Source organism: Amblyomma americanum, chromosome 6 (genome assembly GCF_052857255.1).
Source record: "Amblyomma americanum isolate KBUSLIRL-KWMA chromosome 6, ASM5285725v1, whole genome shotgun sequence".
Taxonomy (NCBI): Eukaryota; Metazoa; Arthropoda; class Arachnida; order Ixodida; family Ixodidae; genus Amblyomma; species Amblyomma americanum.
Genome location: NC_135502.1, coordinates 26916268 through 26931934, shown reverse-complemented (window position 1 = coordinate 26931934; position 15667 = coordinate 26916268). Strand labels below are relative to the sequence as shown.

The 15667-nt window shown below is 47.1% G+C and overlaps 1 protein-coding gene across 1 annotated transcript; it reads left to right on the top strand.

Annotated features, from left to right (window-relative positions):
• Positions 1–213: 213 nt before the first annotated feature.
• On the top strand, positions 214–15017 carry LOC144094621 (solute carrier organic anion transporter family member 74D-like). The gene is made up of 9 exons (XM_077628540.1): positions 214–977; positions 1575–1661; positions 3239–3457; positions 9367–9531; positions 10084–10282; positions 11648–11783; positions 12250–12434; positions 13144–13208; positions 14440–15017. The coding sequence occupies exons 1-9, from the start codon at positions 284–286 to the stop codon at positions 14742–14744; spliced, it is 2055 nt and encodes a 684-aa protein (XP_077484666.1). The 5' UTR covers positions 214–283; the 3' UTR covers positions 14745–15017.
• Positions 15018–15667: the final 650 nt, after the last annotated feature.

Here is a 15667-nt window from a genome sequence, read left to right as displayed (position 1 = left end):
CGTCAAAGAGAAGCCCCAAAGGCGCACGTTATGCAAGAACGCCGCTGTGTGCTGAGAGCGTACGGACGAGGCCGGTGTACGTCTGAGCCCGCACTGTTCCAGTGATACGATTTCGAGCGTACAACTGAGGCCAAGGCACCGAGCGGAGCAGTACGATTGTCAGGACTGTGAATGAGCGGTGAGGTGAGCTGTATTGTGTGTCGCAGATGTCGTACCAAGTGGAGACTGATCGCAGAGCCTGAATCACTTCGCGTGCTTTGACAGAGTTAAAACCACCAAAGCAATGGAAACCGGCGTCTGCCAAGACAGTGCGGATAGCAGTTCGCAGTCCGAGAGGAAGGAGTCTTCGGATGCTGGCGTTGATGGCCGTCGCTACCGCTGCGGGTGTGGACCTTTCCGCCCGAACTGGCTGCAAAGGTTCGCCACGCCACGTGTCTACGCAATCGTCTTCGGACTGCTCGGCGTCAGCCAGGGAGCCTATCGCTCCTACATGGTCGGGACTCTATCTAGCGTCGAGAAACGCTTCTCCATATCGAACCGCGTTTCGAGCATCATCCTCATCGCCGACGACCTGAGTCCCCTTCTGGCCAGCGCCGTGTTCCTGCTGTTCCTACGTCGGACAAGCATGCCCAACTGGATATCGGGAGGCATGCTCCTGTCGCTGGTGGGCGCACTGGTCAGCTACCTGCCATACGCTATATTCGGCGCAGGGAAGCACCTTCTGGAGCAGACCAGCGCTCCGGAAAACTCGACGGCCCCGCCCCTCCAGTTTTGCAGTGAGGACGGCGGCAACGGCGGTGTCTTCAATCGTTCAGGCCACTGCGAAAGCCATCGATCGGATTGGTCTGCGGTGGGTGCCGTGACGCTTCTGTTCGCGGGGAACTTCTTGAATGGCCTGGGCGGCGTTGCCTGCTACGTCGTGGGCACTACGTACATGGACGACAACGTCAAGAAAAAGAACTCGGCCCTATATTTCGGTGAGCCCGCCAAACGGCGGTGTCGAAAGCAGTTGCTTCGTTTTCTGCTAACCTAGAAGAGCATAGATGCGTTCTTTTAGCTATAATCGTAGCGGCCATTTTATTACAGAGCGTAATAACAGCGTCATCTAGAATTTTCATGCGGCGTAAAGGCAGTTCACGCTCATTTACTTTCGCCTTGTCTCCAGCGCACCAAATAATCTATACTTATGTAAATGGAGGTACAAATAACGAACATATATTTTGACGCACGCTACCCCGAAATTTTTGTTCCCTCTTGCAAGTGCGCTGACAAGCGGCGCATTCACAAAGAGCCTTCATAAGTTCAAGCTGTCTCTCTCCTTAACTCAAAAACAAAAAAGCATATAAGAGTTTGTGATGAACACTGAAACTTTTTGGACGAAAGAGGTCATAATACGATCCGCTTCTCGAACTTAAAAAGCGAGCAGCGTGCTCACATTGCATCCTAAAAAATTACCCACAGGACCATTTGGAAAAACACATAGGACAGGACGATCATGTGTTATTTATTGTCTACAGACTCAATCAACTCAAGATACCAAGCTAACTGCGTTGTTCACTTGTCTTTGCCACCAGGAAGCATCTACATATGCCGCTTCATAGGGCCCGTCGTCGGGCTGACTTTGGGTTCCTTCTGCCTCAGCCACTACGAGGATCCTTGGGGTGAGTGCCTTGATTTCACGCCCATGTCCGTGATAGAATCAACTATTGTCCGCCAGCGAGGAGCTCGTAACGAGTGTGTCTGCATATCTTTCTTTTTCTCGTTCATTTATTTTACAGCTGCCATATAAAGTAAAACCGTTCGCTGCCTCACGTTCAAACCGCTGGCTGAGGTAATGAAAAACAGAAAAAGTAAGCATTTAAACCAAGCGTGGAGCACTGGCGGACGAGCCAAACGCGCGGAGAGGAGCATGCGCAGGTGCGCTTACGGCATGCGTCCTTCCGTCAGTCAGCCATTTCTCGCCGAGTGCTTTTCTGTCTTTGTTTTAAGGGCACAGGTAAGGCCCAACACTTGCCATGTATCTGGAGGTATACTTAGTACTCGTTTTTTCAGCAACTACTTTACATACCTTATTCCCGCATTTAATCTACTTTTAACTGACTCAGAATCATATGTTGTTTGCAGCAAATTTTCTCATATTTGCGATTTTTTCGCGGAACTATCCTGCCTTTTTTGCTCTATTAAAAACAAAAATAATCTCTCCCAAAAATAACACTTTTGCGTAGGCGCGTACCGTCATAATTCAGTAGCCTCCCATCTGTTTGCACCTAAAATTTAAAAAAGAAAAATTTTATTTTTTTATTGTTTTTCTAATGAAATATGAGAGGGAAAGAAAAAGAAATTTGGAGACATTCAAGGTATAAAAAAACATGTTTACTTCAGTTTCTGCAAAAAAAAAACTCGTTCATTGATGAATTTGACACATTCAGTCTCTACCAGCGTCAATTTTACGGCTATTTCCTTGTCACTTTCTTTATGTGGACATCTTTGTGATCTGTCCTGCATCTCTGATCTGTCCTGCTTCGCGCTACTGCTTTCCGTCATTATTCACCAACTAGCCCGCACCAAGACATTAATTGTGCAAGCAGTTTAGGTATCCTGCATGTCATCAGTTGTTTTGTTGTCTCACAGACCGGCTGAACTGGCGAAAACAAACGACAATGGCAGAAGATTGCGTTGATCCGTCGCTCTCCAAAACGCGGGATGGAGCAAAGCAAGAGACCAAAGCCGGACGACTGGCCGACTCCTCGCGGATGGCGTCACTTCCGCCAGTTCTCCCATTTGCCGCCCCCCCCCCCCCTCCCGTAGAGTTAATATGTGCCCCTACTCGGCGCTCTCGGAGCGATGAGGGCGTGCCAGCGGCTGGTTTTTAACAATTGATTGACTCTTATAAAGGTCAGAATCGAGAAAAAAATTAACACTTGATTTTCAAGGTCCCTTCGTCCAAACCACTGCAACTCATGAAATTTCAAGACAGCTTCAGCTTGCCTTTAAAGTGTCCCGCCCCAGACCGAGAGATGTTCGCCCTCTGGCGGGGAAGAAATGATGCTAATGCCTGGACCTCTCAATTGCGCTGAAAAGTGGCCAACGCTTGCCGTGGCAAGAGAAACAACTTCGCCTCCCTCAGTGCTCGGGCGTCGTTATGTATTGCTCAATGGCCTTTGCGACGGCTTGTCCATGAACACGCCGGCATGCATCGCGTGTGTGGTGTTAACTGCGACGCACTTCTCTGGTGCAGCGGAGCCGGGCATCAGCCCCGGGGACCCTCGCTGGATTGGGGCCTGGTGGATGGGCTACCTGGTGGTCGGCCTATGCCTCCTACTGAGCACCTTCCCAGTAGCCTTCTTCCCACGGACACTGCGGCGCTCATCGAAGATGGCCGGAGACGATGCCTCACTCGTCGATCCGGTGGTTTCCTGTTCGGCTGGCTCATCCTCGATAAGAGAGGAAGTCAAAGGTGCGCTCAGAGGCATAATTTGTTGTATAACAATAAATACAGAGTGAGGAAGGTTAGCACGGTACGTATAGTAGAATGGTGATCTATACGCTACACAGCTGCTCGTGTTTCATTTATACGGCTGTCGCTTTCTTACAGGGCTTCACAGCGTTTTTCTTACTCAATTCACAGCGCTTTTTTCTACTCGACGTAATGTTCAGGGCTGAAGACGCACGCGCTCTTCTTGTAATTATCCACACGATGGTATCAATTATGAAAATGCACAAATTAGGGAGTTAATAAAGTAGATCAGTGAACGGCTTTAGGATGCTTATAAGAACAAACTGACAGAACAGGAAAGTTAGTTACGGCTGCATAATTACGAAAACATTCGCCTAAGCACAGGCAATCACCTACAGAAAAAAACGACAGTGGCTTAGCTCAGCTATGCCAGGATATACGTAGCGAGAGCTGCAGTTCCCCCCTGGTCTAATCGCGTGGTCAGTTATACAACGAGCCTTTACATCCTCCTCTTCAGTTGTTGTTGATGATGATGTTGCTCCCATTTCGTCATCTTAATTTTCTTGCGAAGGAACCATGCCAGCTGCTATGCGCCGCTTGTTACGCTCCGCCTCTTGGCGTCTCCGCTTGGCAAGACGTTCTTCTCTTTGCTGAGGTGTCTTCGCTGTTCGTTTAGCCTTCTGATGTTCATTCTTTCTCTGCAGAGCGGCCAACTGCCAGGGTGCGACTTCTGGGTCTGAAGAATTGATCTTCTCCTGACGATACCGCCGCATAGCGGCGACTGGAGTCTCCTTTTCGTCACCCATACGAAGTGATTGTGATACACCGAGTCGTATCACCTTCACTTTTTGTAGCGAGAGCTACACTACGCTACCCAATCGAGCATTTCGCCGCGAACCTGGGAGGCCGAGAGTGCGCATACGCGAAACCAGAGATCAGCAGCAGTTGCGCGGTGCATTGCGTCAGAGTTCGCCGCCACCGCTTGTGATCCACCGAGTCTTATCACACAGCCGCACATACGCAGTTTATCCACATGACCCCACACATGTGCATACATGTGCATACACGCGCATGTGCATACACGCCGCGCATGTGAATACACGCGCGGCGCCGGCGGGCGTAGTCGGGCCGGCGCCGCTCCTCGCGCGGCGGTGGCGGCGAAATCTGACGTAATGCGCCGCGCATCTGCTGCTCCTCTGGTTTCGCGCATGCGCACTATCGGCCTCCCAGTCTCACGTCGAAATGCTCGACTGGGTAGCGTAGTGTAGCTCTCGCTACAAAAGCTGAATGTTTTTTTTTCAGCCCTTCTTAAAAAAGAGCACTTTCTAAGGGTCTAACAGAATGTCACCACTAAGCTATAGGAGTCTTCGCCTAGAGCGCCAAGCATAAGCCTAGGGCAAGACTTAATTGATCGTTAAAAGAAGGGCCTCAATTTTTTTCATAATGTTTGCGCTAAAATTTATTCATTTTTGTTCATATTGAATCGTAAGTTATTTAACTTACGTCGTTGTTATCCGGTGTCTTAACATATCCCGCCAGTATGAAATGTCAGGAAGGAAGTGCATGAGAAGTTTTGAGTTTATTTAGGATTAAAAACACAAAGGTTGAAAAGATCAAAGCCAGTAAACCATTGTCTTGTAAGTTATGTGCATTATGTAGTAACACATGACGTTGGGCTAATCCGTTCATTGTGAATGACAAAAAAAAAACTGCGCGAATACGACGAGAGAAGAGGCACAAAGACGCACACACAAAGCGCAGAACTTCCAACTGACTTTATTTTGTTTGGTTTATGGATTATGGGGGTTTAACATCCCAAACCGACTCAGGCTATGAGGGACGCCGTAGTGAAGGGCTCCGGAAATTTCAACCACCTGGGGCTCTTTAACGTGCACTGATTTTACACAGTACACGGGCCTCTAGGATTTGGCCTCCATCGAAATTTGACCCCCACTTTATTTTGTGAAAGCAGGGGGCTTTTGTTATGTTGATAGCCTTTATATGCCCCCTGTTTTCACAAAATAAAGTCAGTTTGAAGTTCTGCGCTTTGTGCCTCTTCTTGTCCTGTTGTCTTCGCGCATTTTTTTTGCATTCACTATGGATTATGTGAATGCAGTTTACAAGTCATCGTCATGCAAGATATGAAGATCATCGCCATATTATTCGAGATGATCCGCGCTACCGCCAAAACACCCTGCGCAATTGCTCATTGCACGGTTGCGGCGTTCGGCTGTCAGCAAGTCTGAGTTGCTTGATTTGGTCGCGGTCGTAACGGTCCTTTTTCAGCGAAGACGAAACGTTAAAGTGAAAGCGTAATAATGGGCGTGAAAGAGCGCCAAGTGTTCTAAATGAATCCGAAGCCCTCCGTGACAACATGCCTCATTACCCACGGTGTAACTGTGGTAACGATATGCCATAACGAGGAACTTTATGCTCAAGGACATCAGATCGCTTCACTGTGGTAAGGAAAAAAACGCAAAGAAATTCATTTTATCCAATGCCGGATTTCAAAGCGTATGCTGAACTGAGCGAGCTGGAGTGGCTTCGTAATTATAATTCAGCTTCGAAACGACCAGGACGTAAGCAAGAACAAGCAGACGAACGTTCGTGTGTGTGCTCTTCCTTACGTCATTGTCGTTTCGAAGCTGAATTGTTACCTGATGTCCTACGGTTTTCAGTGCGCATATATGCGATTTTTTTTACTAATTTTACTTTGAGAGATGGGTTTACGACGCTTGATGAAGACGTAGAATGATTCACAGATTGAGAAAGATCCCCGGTGCTGATATTTTTCATTTTGTCTTGGCATTAGACGAAGAACTTTGCTCTATTTGAAAGGCTAACAACAACCTGTAAAATAGACGTACAGCCACAACAACAATGCATTTTCATCTTATGACAGGGTAGTTCCTTATGCGTTGTATTCCGGAACTGAAAAGTTTTTTTCGTTCGAAGCGCTGGAAACACTGCAGCTTTAAGAAGAATGGCTTTGAAATAGGAATGTAAGAAAAGTGTTCATATTTTTCGGGAATATGACAAGACGCACTAGAAGAAAATATCGAGCGACGTAGAGTGCTCATTTTGAGACAACCACTATTTGCACTGTTTTAGAGCGCAATATTAGCACACTACGAGTTCGCGAAAACCCAAAACAGTGTCGCTGGTTGCAGCGTTTGTGCGCTGTACTTATAATTGAGGCTAATTACTTTTCTTAGTGTCTTTTATGTGCATTATGTCCGGCTGAATTCGCTTATACCATAGCTCACACACTCTTCCACAGCGTGGTTTATGCGAACCTTTCCTTTTCTTTAGTTTTTTTTTTTACCGAATAAAATGCACATGGCGAGCATGTTGACTACCATGTCTCCCATCGGAGACTTCAGTGGACAAGTAATCAGTGGTAATCTTCACGGTATTGATCATCTTGTCTTAAAGTGTAATACTTCGGCCTATACTTGCAATGAGGTCACTGCATATGTTAATTCTGGAAACGCATTTGCGGTGCGACTGTGGCACGGAAATCTGCACCGAGATACGAAGAACGAAAACTATTCCCGCTGAAACGCGTAAAAAATAAGCGCGAATGGCTCGCCATTTGAGCCAATTGGCGCCACATGCAAATTATCAGCTTGCAAACTGCGAAGCTCGGTCAGCTTGCAGGAAACAATAAAGTGAAACGGCAGAGGCCTGTTGCACGGCGCCGCAACCGCGCGTAAATCAACGAGGGAAGAATTGGATAGTTGTTTATGAAATACCAGAAGTGTGTCAAGCGCACCTGGCGAGTCAGCTGAGGAATTGCATTGCGGCATGGGCGGCATTTGCGCCTGAAGCACAGATGACTTCGCGCAGCAGACGGCTCTTTGCACGGAATCCCGGAAGAGACATGGACGTTCACGTCATCTATGGCATAGGTGTGCAATGCATGAAAATAACTGTATGCATTGCAGTCTCCTCGCGGTCGATCATCCGGTCCACACCTTACCACGAGCATGTCGCAGGGAACCCTTGAAGCATCTTGGTACGATTTCAGGATGGTGCAATACCGGCACGAAATACTATCGAACACCGTAATTAAACGCTTTGAAACGACGCAGTTGTAAAAAAAAAAACTTGTCTTTGAAGGCACAGTAGGCAAAGCATCCTTGGAGCGTTCTTATGTTATATTTTCAATTACGGGTTAACATAGACAATAACGTCAGTTTCCAGTCATGTAAACATCATGCCAAGGCAGCCTGGGTCGCCATCGTAGTATAAGGCTGCTAAGGCAGTATAACACGTCCTCAGGATGACAGAGTAGACAAGGCGTCCTTGCCTGCGGTACCACCGAACAGTGACGAAAGCATGCTTCACACGTCGACATAATACGTGTGCGGACACAATCAAAGCAGGACTAAAAAGTCCTTAGCGTTTTGTCTCCCTTTCTTTTCCTCTTCTTTCTTCTCATCTCCCTTTTTATTCCTTCCACCTTCTCATTTTCTCTTCATTTACTTTTTTTATCCTTCTTTCCTTGCTTTTGCAGTTTTTGGAGAAACACGAACGTGCGGATGAGTTCCAAAAAAAGATGGAATATCACTGGATGAGGAAATGATTAGAGGCATGCATTCGTTCGGCATCGAGACAAAATTGAATGCGAATACAGACAGGCCATGACGTGACACCTGAGTGCATTTTAATTATCCTGTTTTTTTGTCACAATTTGGAGCACCACGTATCCCTCTCCCTTCCCTCAATGTCGAGGCCCTACACAGGCTGTCAGTCTCTAAAATCAGTTGACACAACTTCGGGCTACGCGCTAGCATAGTTGAAGAAAAAGCAGAGCACACAACCGCATCACACCGCACAGCACAACACCGCAGAAAAACAGTGAAGTACGCCTTTTTACGGTACACGTAATGAGCAACTTTTTGCGTGTTTAATTCCTCGAAAAGCAATACATTTGACCGAGGGACACGTGTACTCATGGAAAAATTCATTGAGTTGACGGTGGTACCACGATTCGAACCCCGTACCTTCCAGAAGCGAGAGATGCTCTAGAAAGCCTGCCTGACCCGGTCAGTAATTGGGATTGAATCAAGGGCCACGCAACTGCAAGGCCTTTGTCTTACTCAATAGAAATCACAACCGTGCCAGTCGCGAACTGTGCGCATATGTGAAGTAGCGACAAACAAGCCACTGCTTCATAAAACACGCGCTTTACATTCATGCTACCAGCAATCCATACTTACAAAATACTCATTCTACCGAAAATTGCATATGCATCAGCCATTTTTGATCCACCCTGCAATCGTGCCGAATTAGAAGATTTTTCTCGTCAACGTAAATTCTGACGACTGGCGCTTTTACAAAACCTTTATCACCATCCTTGGCTTCAAGACAATTTTTGCAGTCACCGCCAGCCTTCTTTCCACGTCTCGACCATGCACGCGTGTTGTGCATCTGTGAAATCATTATAACCACGCACTGCCGTGTAGTAGAACAACTTGTCAGCGCATGTAGCTCCTGAACCTAACTCATCGAAATTTCATGTTGTGACACGCAGTGACGCTGACATTTAAACATGTTTCTTGATGCTTTTTTTTACTTTTGCGATTATTTGTTCGTTCTTTGTGGCTAAATACGGACAATACATTTTATTGGTTGTAACGCCCTATTTTATTGCCTACTTTGGATTTGTATTGTAATGGTCACGCTCTCGTGTCTCAGGTATTTAAGTTATGCTGCCATCTTATAACTAGCCTGTTGATACTTCCTTTTTCTAGTACAAGTTCCTAATAATTTGCTGTACATATTACACCCCCCCCCCCCTAGCCCGGCCTTCCTATTTAATACCCTCAAAACAGGGTTTTAGGCCTATCTGGATTCAATAAATAAAAGTGGAACTCAATTGCATTCTTTGTTCCATTTTCAAGATGCCGTTCGAGTTTTGAGGAGACTCACAAGAAACCCGATCTACGTCTTCAGGACGCTGGGAAACATAGCAGTGTATATAGCCCTGACTGGTTACTACGTCTCCTTCCCAAAATACACGCAGCACCAGTTCCATCAGACTGCTTCAAGGGCCAGTCTGTTCACAGGTAAGATGCTTCTCAACAAAGAGGATGATCTGAGTAAATACTTTGGCACGGACATGCTGGAAAACTGTCCTGAAAGGCATGTTCGTATCCCCTTGCAATGTCTGATATTGCGTAAGCGTGAAGGGCATAACTTTATATTCTGAGACGCCGTACAACGTACGTGAGCTGGAAGTCTTTCGATACGTTTGGCGTCCTGTACGTCTGGTTTCTTAGTGCGAAAGGAGTAGTTAACATGGCCCCAACCAAGAATTTTGTGTGATGTCCAGGAGTAACTCGAGTAGGTTCGGTTTAGTTCGGAGGAACGTCACGCCAGGTGTAGCCAATGGGAGAGTGACCTTAAAGGTGACCTTGGCCAAAGCTAGCATAGCAACATCAAGCCAACCAGGCTAAACATATGCTTTCGCACGTATGCTCGGTTTAACTAGGGTAAAATCCTACCTATTTTTTTTTCTTGATGCTCTTTATGCTTCGCGCCTCTTCGGAAGACTTTAAGAACCACGAGGGGTTTGCTACAACGTCACAACCGTCACTTCTCGCCCCGTACGCGCCCAGGGCCCGTCGTGATTGTGTCGAACATGGTGGGAACCCTGGCGGGGGCCGTGTTCGTTCACCGTTGGCAGCCGCGGCCACGGATCATCGCCTGGCATAACGTACTCGTCACCCTCCTGGCCGTGCTGGGCATCTCGGCGCTCATGGCTGTAGACTGCGGCACACTCCGCTACCCGATCGCAGCGCACCACGAAACCGGAAGGTAGCATCAGAGACGATACGACTGTTTCGATCCCTCTCTTCGTTTAATCCCCGTCATTCATAGCCTTTTTATCTTTGTTTTGTTTTTCTTAGATATGGATAAAACTTTTCAATACTAAGCCGCTTTTTTTTTTATTACACAATTGGCGTCATCACTCTAACACGCGATACTTTCGTAGTGCGGGTAGAGACCTTTCTTTCCTGCCCCCCCCCCCCCTCTCTCTCTCTCTCTCTCTCTCTTTCTCTCTCTCTTTCTCTCTCTCCAGTATCAGCCCCTTGCGTGTCCCTTTCTTTCTTTTCTCTTTCGCTTCCTTTCCTCTCCCTCCCATATTAAGAGCAGCCAACAGGGCATATGCCATGGAGTTTAACGCTTCTGTTTTTCCTTTCTTTACATTCTTTACGTGTCAAAGTATTGCAAGACTACCATATGGTATGGGCATGCCAGAAAAACTCAGCTATACCAAGAATCAATAAAATCCAACAACTAAGGACTGGAAGGCGACGCTGCCGAGCTCACATTCGGAAAACCAGCTTTCACTGGTGAACCGGGCAAGAGCGGCGGCAAAAGTCAATGGGCTCCTGGAATGAGGGCCCACCCCAAACATTCTATCCATTAAGCGTTTTCTCTCTCTCTCTCTCTAACTGAAGAACTATTTCGCCTCTTATTCGCAGCTTTGCTGGCCTTGCGGCAGCGAAACAATCAGTGAGCAGAAGACAAAAGATCACCTCGTGTGCTCCTCTGCCATGTGCTGCCTCACTTGAAATTGGCTGGTTTTTACCGTATTTACATTTTTATGGCCAATTACAAACTTTTTTATATAGCGCACCTCTTTGCTTCTTTATAAAGAAAGTTTACGCCACCGCGGTGGCGCAGTGGCTATGGTGCTCGGCTACTGACCCGAAGGACGCGGGTTCGATCTCAGCCACTGCGGTCCAATTTCCATGTAGACGAAATTCTAGAGGCTCGCGTACTGTGCTATGTCACTGCATTTTGAAGAACTTCAGGTGGTCGAAATTTCCGGAGCCCTTCACTACGGCGTCCCTCATAGCCAGAGTTGCTTTGGGACGTTAAACACCCATAGACTATAGAACATAAAGAGATTTTACGGTATTGGATATATTGATTTTTCATAATTGTTTCGTATTTATTAGTTAAACTGTCCTTTTCTGGTGTGTATTTGTTTGCTTGCCCTCACCTTATCACGTATATCTTCTACGAAGGACTTTTAGGGTTCCTTTGAAAAAATTAACAATATTGCATTTATATTGATTAATGTAGAACAGTTTTAAGTCCAACGTGTTTCCTTATGCTGGCGTGCGCCTGCGGGATAAATACTGTTTCCTCTGTTTGCGTCCCCTGCAGCAGTACCGTGGAAAACGCTTGCACGCGCGAATGCTCGTGCTCTCCAGACGTGCACCGGCCCGTGTGCGACGAGTCAACGGGGATGCAGTACTTCTCCCCGTGCTTCGCCGGGTGCAGCTCACAATTGGGAAACGAGAGCGTGAGTGGCACAAGGAGCGTAACGCAAGAAGCTGCGTGTGTTGCGTGCAGCGTTGAGAATGCACTGTATAGGTGAACGGTGGTTCACGTGAGAAAGGATCAAACTGGTAACGGCACTTAAAGTAAGCTGACCCAGACATTTCAGCTGTAGGGCCGCCGGAAGTTTACGTTATCCAGCCGTTTGAGTCAGATGGCTAACGCACAAGCTGGCTACTGCAGCCAGCCGCTGATGTGCACATTTAAGCCGCGCTGTTCAGCATATCAGTGGCTGATGGTGGCTGGAAGGAACTATATGCTCACTAATAGTTACACACATATTGGCATCCTCCTACTGATGAAACAAAGACTAGAGGATTCCTTGAGAAAAGAGGTGGCTATCAGTGATTCCACAATCTACTACTTTGCACTAAAAACTCGCCTCGGACATTCGTATTCTAACAAAAAAAATGTCTCTGTCTTTCTCTCAGGAATTTAAAGACTGTCGCTGTTTGGTGAATAAGGGGGAGAAAGCGAACTTCTACAGCGGGGTCGTCGCGTCTGGCAAATGCGAGCAGGACTGCTCAAGCGCCCTGACGGCGTTCTCGGTGGTTGTGTTTGCCATCCAGGTCTGCTACTCAACCACCCTCGTTGGTTCAACGATACTTTTGATCAGGTACGCTACATGCATGGCGGCGCGTCATTTACAATTACGTGCTGAATAGTTCATGCAGAAACCATTGCTGCTGCTGAGAGAAATAAGGCATAAGAATTCAGAAAAATGTTCAGCAGGTAATGTTCCTTTGTTGCACCTTCAGAATAACAAATGATCAATTACTTGCGGTGTTTGTCTAAACATTGTGCAAATACACGACATTTTGTCTTCGCACGTCGGAGTGGAGTTCTGCGGACTGTTTTGATCAGCCTGGTGCCCTTAGGATGCGCATAAATTTTTGCACATGAGCGTTTTTACATTTAACCTCCAAAGGAAACGGCAGCTTCAGCCGCATTCTGGGGGAATCATCATAAAAGACGCTTGTTTCACACAAGAAGTCCGAAGGGTTGTTGTAAAAAAGCAGATGTTAAAGCCTTTACCGGAAGTGACGTCAATACCGGTCGGGTGACCTCGCTTCCCTTCAGCCAATGGGAATTGTCTGATCCGGTGACGTCACTTGCCTCCAGCCAATGGACGAATTTTATGACTGTCATGATTTTTCCCGACGAGGCCTTCAATGCATTTTGCATTTGTATTAATAAGCGAAATAAAAAAAAAGCTTTGTAATGAACTTGTATGACTGCTCTCTGACGGTAGTTTCTTGTGCCATCAGAAAAAGTTTCCGAGTTTTTCCAAGATGTGCGACTTATGTCGTCGCTTTTTCTTTTAGGTCTCTGAACGTGAATGACAAAAGCGCAGCCCTGTCTATATTGTCCGCCATTATGAATATGTTTGGTAAGTTGACTCATGATCATCTGTGAAGGGTCAGTAGGCAATCTGGGGCCATTGCAAAGCACAAATAAGGCTAGTAACTCGGCAGTTCGGTATACTCGCGAGATTATGTGCTACAAGTCAAAATGGGTCATATTAACAGCTTTGTTCGATGCTCACAGTTGCGAGTCGAAAATTAAGAGAAAAAAATTGGAGCGGACACTTAAGCTCCACCTTAATGATATGCCGTGAAAGCGTTAATTGGTTAATGCCCATGTATGTGGAATTGGTCATGCTCTACTTCACGTTCATAGTTCGTTGGGAGTCCTCATACCACTCATGGCGCAGTGGTGCAGCTGTTAAGCGATGCGCCACTGCCTTGCGATGGCAGGTGCTGCCACCGGTGGGGCTTGTGAGACCCAGGCTGCCCTTCTGGAGCAATCTTCCGTGACCAATCATTAATTTAACTGCCACCTGCCACGGTGGGCAGTTTGCTCAAAATCCAGTGGACAGGCTGTGATGACGTCACAAGGTGACGTGGCCAAGGTTGGCAACCTAGGTTAGTTTTCTGGGAATATTTCGCTCAAACCGCCGACGACGAGATAATTTCCGATGAACCGGATGAAAAAGTAAGGCTGGATTACGATATGATTATTATGGGGAAGATACGAAACAATATATCTTAGGTGATGACGCACGTAGGTCAGGGCACTCATTCCCGGCAGGGCTTATATTCCTTATCAGGAATTTTCCTTCAAAAGGGAGACCAATAAAACATGTCACGTGGCTAAGGGCTGTGCGCCAATGTAAGTTTGGATGGATGCGCTGCCAGAACGAGGGTATTGTCAGAAATATATTCGTAAGAATGTAAGTATTCTCGCAATCATGCGCAAATTAACGAATGCGCTCAGTCGATTTTCTCCTGAAATAGAACGCTTAAAGAAAAGAAGCTGAAACAGATAAGAAAAAAAAAGAATCACGAAGAGGCGTAAAATTATGCTCAAATAGCGAAATACGAAAAAAAAATCATATAAAAAATGTCAGGCACTAGGAAATATTACTTCCTTCTCTGTTCTGTTCCCGTAGTACTTTTCTCTATCGAACTTGAACAGCACGTACATCAGGCTCATCTGTAACTTACACTGCCTTCCATAGGGCATCTGTATTAAGGTGAGGATTTGCAGCTAATATAGCAGCTAAAAAAATACACCAGAACGATGACAAGCACAGTTTTACCATCACACTTTGGCCGCAGCGTTCATACCGTACCCGCTCATCTACGGAGCCGTGGCGGACGCCAGCTGCCTGGTGTGGGAGGACCGATGCGGCGAGCGGGGCGCCTGCTGGCTCTACGACCTGCCAAAGTTCCGCTCCCTGCTCCACGGGGTCACCGCGGCTTTGCTTGTCGTCGGTTGCTTCTTCCAGGGTGCCGTGGTCCACTACAGCGACCGGGTGACGAATTTCTACGAGGACTCAGCGACGAGCGACGCGGACTCGGCGCCCAGCGCGACGCCACTCTTGCCGGCACAGCAAGCCACTGGCAGGGAAGCCTCCGCGTAGAAGGACGGGTCGCGGAGGGAAATACGCTCTGTCTCAGAAATAATTTGGCGAAAATGGCTCGCGTGCTTACAGAAGTGGAAGCAAGCGGTGGATTCGTGACCGAACCGCGGAATAAAACTGTCGAGATATTCTGGGCCATCCTGGCGTTTTATGCTGCATCAACACACTGGTTATTCACAGCGAACGTTTCAGCTCGGCTTTCGCAGTTCCCAGGAGCGTCGGTTAAGAAAAAGTTGAAGCGACAGTGCGATATCACGATGAACCCGACGGCACCTAAGCGGCGCTGACTGAACGCAGGAAAAGATAAAGACCGCAGCAATCGTACGTTCGAAGCGAACCGTGGAAGCCGATGATAGCGCGAGCACGCGGGAAGAGAAGAAACCTAAATAAGAGATGAGATGCGTACATAGATGAAAACAGTTTTTTAATAAATATTCGCATGGAACGGCCTGCTGTGCCGTAGATCGTCGCTGCATTAGAGATGGCTGTGCCCAAAGAAGGCGAGCAAGCGATTGGCCCTATTGAAACTTGCAGTGACCGTTGCCTCTCCCAGCGCAACCAGCTCTGTATTGCTAAACTGTAACCGGCGTACGCACTAGCACTGCACAGCCTTTACTTAGTAGGCAATTACATTCGCTATACATGTTTCTCTCGTTAAAATAATGCGCAATTAAGTGAAATACTGTGCACGCGAGGTTATGCGAGAGTGAAATGAGATAGCTAGTTCACATATTAGCCTTCAACAAAATTCTCTACACAGTTGCATACCTTACTCTTACCTGTCACGATAGACATAAGATTGAGGTTGCGCTTCATACATTGCACAAGACCGCTCTTAACGCCACCTATACCAGGTGTCCACTGAGCTCATATACTCATATACTGTTCTTGCCCCTGAGACCCTGAGATATGTTATACAGCAA